The following is a 3,121-nucleotide window of genomic DNA, read 5'->3' on the forward strand; positions in this document are numbered from 1 at the left end:
TTTTAATGGTTTGCATTTGGATTTTAGATTTTTTTAAAATGTTCAATAAAAGTACAAATAAACAAATAAAACTTTATGTAATGGCTATATTCAAGGCTTGTTTTTTTTTATTTCTACATTTAATCTTATTATTATTTTACTGTTCATTTATTTCATGCTGAGGTCTTGGTGCTAGTGGGAATTTGACCACAATCTGCATTTTTCTTTCATGTTAAAAGTCTTTGTTTACAAGTTTCTTGTCAAATAAATTAATGTAATGGAGCAAGCTGCTTTGAAAGTAGCCCAATATGGTCATTTCTCCTTTTTAACTGTGATTCAGTCATCTGAAAAGCACTTTATCATCCCAGTTACTCCTTTAATACCCTCAGTTCAATGCCTCTGACATTCGCTCTGTACATTCCAGCCCTGCTCAACATGGAAATTCCGGGGCCTTTCCGATAAGGGGCGTGTCTTGTGGAAATTCCTTTTTACAGGGATATATAAGAGTGAAAACTCTCCTCCTCTACTCACATTACTACTTCTCACTCTTCTAGACTTTCACTTTTTGTCTCTTCTTGATATACTGCATTAATTATGGCTTTTCTAACCAATGCTGTCAGCTTCATCCTGGTTGTGGTCCTTTGCATCCAGCACAGTAATGGTAAGCCTGCAATCATGCATTTGACTCTTTTAAGATATTTCAAATCAGTATGGGTTTATTAGCAACCTCCTTCTAAATATCTAGATATATAGGAAGGTAACTAGACAAATTTAATATACTGTATAGCTGAAAGTATAGTTCAACTTTAATGATGTTGAAATAATTTTGCATTTAAAAGCACCAAGTAAAGAGCATCACAATAGAATAAAATGTCTAATATACAATGTAGGTTTTGTGTAGCCTTGTTTATTTGCATGCATTAATCTTTTGGCTAGTTTTGTGGATACTGCTGGAATTTGTGAATTTTGGGATGAATAAAGTATCTATCTATCTATCTATCTATCTATCTATCTATCTATCTATCTATCTATCTATCTATCTATCTATCTATCTATCGAGTCTAAGCTAATCTAATTTAATCTATATGTCTGTTGTTCAGCTCAAGCAGTGCCAGACAGATGCAGGTGTCCCAACACGTCCCAGAAGGCTTATAAGTGGAAAAATATTGAAGAGTTTTCCATCATTGCACCAAGATCCCGCTGCAAAGCTAAAGAGATCATGTGAGTTCCTCACACCTTCTTCTTCATGCTAAAATAGTAATAGCTGGAGATATATCAGTCATTAGAACTGCCTATATTTTAACTCTTGGAATTCTGACAGATTTAAAACATTCTGGTCAGAATTTGAACCACGTTCCTAATAAGATTTGTTTTGCTTTTTTAGACTGATACTGAAGACAAAAGATCAACGCTGTATTAGCCCTAATATATATCAGGCGGTACAACTTCAGGAATGCTGGAACAGGTGAGGAGACACTTACATTACATTCAAGTTTCAGTTTCTCCTTCAGGAGTTTTCTGCAAAATGCTGGAGACTTTATGAGACTTTATTTCATTTGAATATTTTGGGATTTTTGTGCCTTCTTTATTGTAAGCCAATGAAAAAAAAAATATTGCATGCAAGGAAAAGATTTAAGTGAATGTCAAAATAACTTAACATGAGTGAATTTTGATATAATACTGTAGATGTTCTTGTATTCACACAATTTGTAATGACATCGCTTACTTATCTCTAACAGCATAAACAAAGAGGGAAAGAGAACCACTGTCAAGACGGTGGAGTGTGGAAATCTCAGACATGTGAAAAAAGATATGGAAAACACAACCACAGTACGTCAGCCCTGAGCAGATGAAGATGGGGACATATTTGTTTAAACTCCAGAACTCTTTGTGGTCATGTGACCGAAACAAAATTCAATGGGAATGCTGATATCCAGCTTCTTTCCTCTGTTTGGAAACTCCAGTTGGATTACCAGGGCTCTCTGACAGACGCTTCCAAGAATCGTCAAACACAGCTGTTAAGCAGAAAAGCCTTGCTGCGGGATTAACATGCGCACGGAATGTTTTATAGGCCTAAAGTGGGCCATCACAATATTATTTAGTATTTAAAGCATCTGATATTTATTTATACTTATTCAATGTTTTCAATGTGTACATTATGTATCTTATGTCTAAGAGCGTTTCTCATTTGAAACTTATTTAAAAAATGCACTCCAAAGTTCAAACAGAGAGTAAACAAACTCAAAGCAAACATGATCAGAGATCAGTTTGCTGGTCATGTGATCCGTGTTCACACAGGAGGATTGAGCCCCATCTGCTGACCTGAATATATATAACGGTTTTGTTTTTTTCTTTTGATAACTTACTCAATGATGAGATCATTACAATGACAGAGTTCATAATTTCCACATAATATCATGCACGTTTTCTTTTCAATTCGCATTTAACCCATTGCATGGGTCAACTGTTATAAAATAAAAAGCTGTAAATTTAAATATACATCAGCAATGGATACAATCGATACCGGACAGATAATACTCAAGGCTAGAATAAACAAGGACAAGAACAGACATGTATTTTTATTGGTGTCAGTCATTTGCTGCTTTACAGTCTGCAGGCCTCGTACAAGCAGAACTATGTCGTATTATAACAGGCAATAAGGCACGGATATAACATATCCTGTGCTTATTCACAATCCTGCAAACTGAAGTACATGTACATACTAAAAACTATACAAACAGTCTGTGTAGTGTTTCAAAATGTACATTTAAAAATAAATAAACTATGAAAGTACTCCTGTGTTTCTTTTCTTTTTATTCTTTCTTTCAGACCATAAAAAAGTAAAGAAGTCATAGTTGCATGTGCGTTTAAGATAGATAGAAGCTTTTATTTTTGTCACATACACATTAAAGCACAGTGTCTGCAGACTGGAGGTTGGGGTCAGAGATGATACAGCACACCTGGAGCAGAGAGGATTAAGGGCCTCACTCAAGGGCCCGACAGTGGCAGTGCTGGGGCTTGAACCTCAATCCTCTGAACAACGACCCGGAGCTTTAACCGCTTGAACCACCACTGCCCAACATTTATAAACAAATGTCCCAATATTCCAAATATGCTGGCTTCTCACTACTGAGTAAAATAT

The 3,121-nt window shown here is 35.5% G+C and overlaps 1 protein-coding gene across 1 annotated transcript; it reads left to right on the plus strand.

The window, feature by feature from the left end:
- The first annotated feature begins 480 nt into the window (after nucleotides 1–480).
- On the plus strand, nucleotides 481–2,772 carry cxcl18b (chemokine (C-X-C motif) ligand 18b). The gene is made up of 4 exons (XM_060860918.1): nucleotides 481–640; nucleotides 1,080–1,200; nucleotides 1,364–1,444; nucleotides 1,719–2,772. Exons 1-4 carry the CDS (start codon nucleotides 574–576, stop codon nucleotides 1,822–1,824), a joined length of 375 nt encoding a protein of 124 aa, XP_060716901.1. The 5' UTR covers nucleotides 481–573; the 3' UTR covers nucleotides 1,825–2,772.
- Nucleotides 2,773–3,121: the final 349 nt, after the last annotated feature.

The sequence above is a fragment of the Tachysurus vachellii genome, chromosome 24 (genome assembly GCF_030014155.1).
Source record: "Tachysurus vachellii isolate PV-2020 chromosome 24, HZAU_Pvac_v1, whole genome shotgun sequence".
Lineage (NCBI taxonomy): Eukaryota > Metazoa > Chordata > Actinopteri > Siluriformes > Bagridae > Tachysurus > Tachysurus vachellii.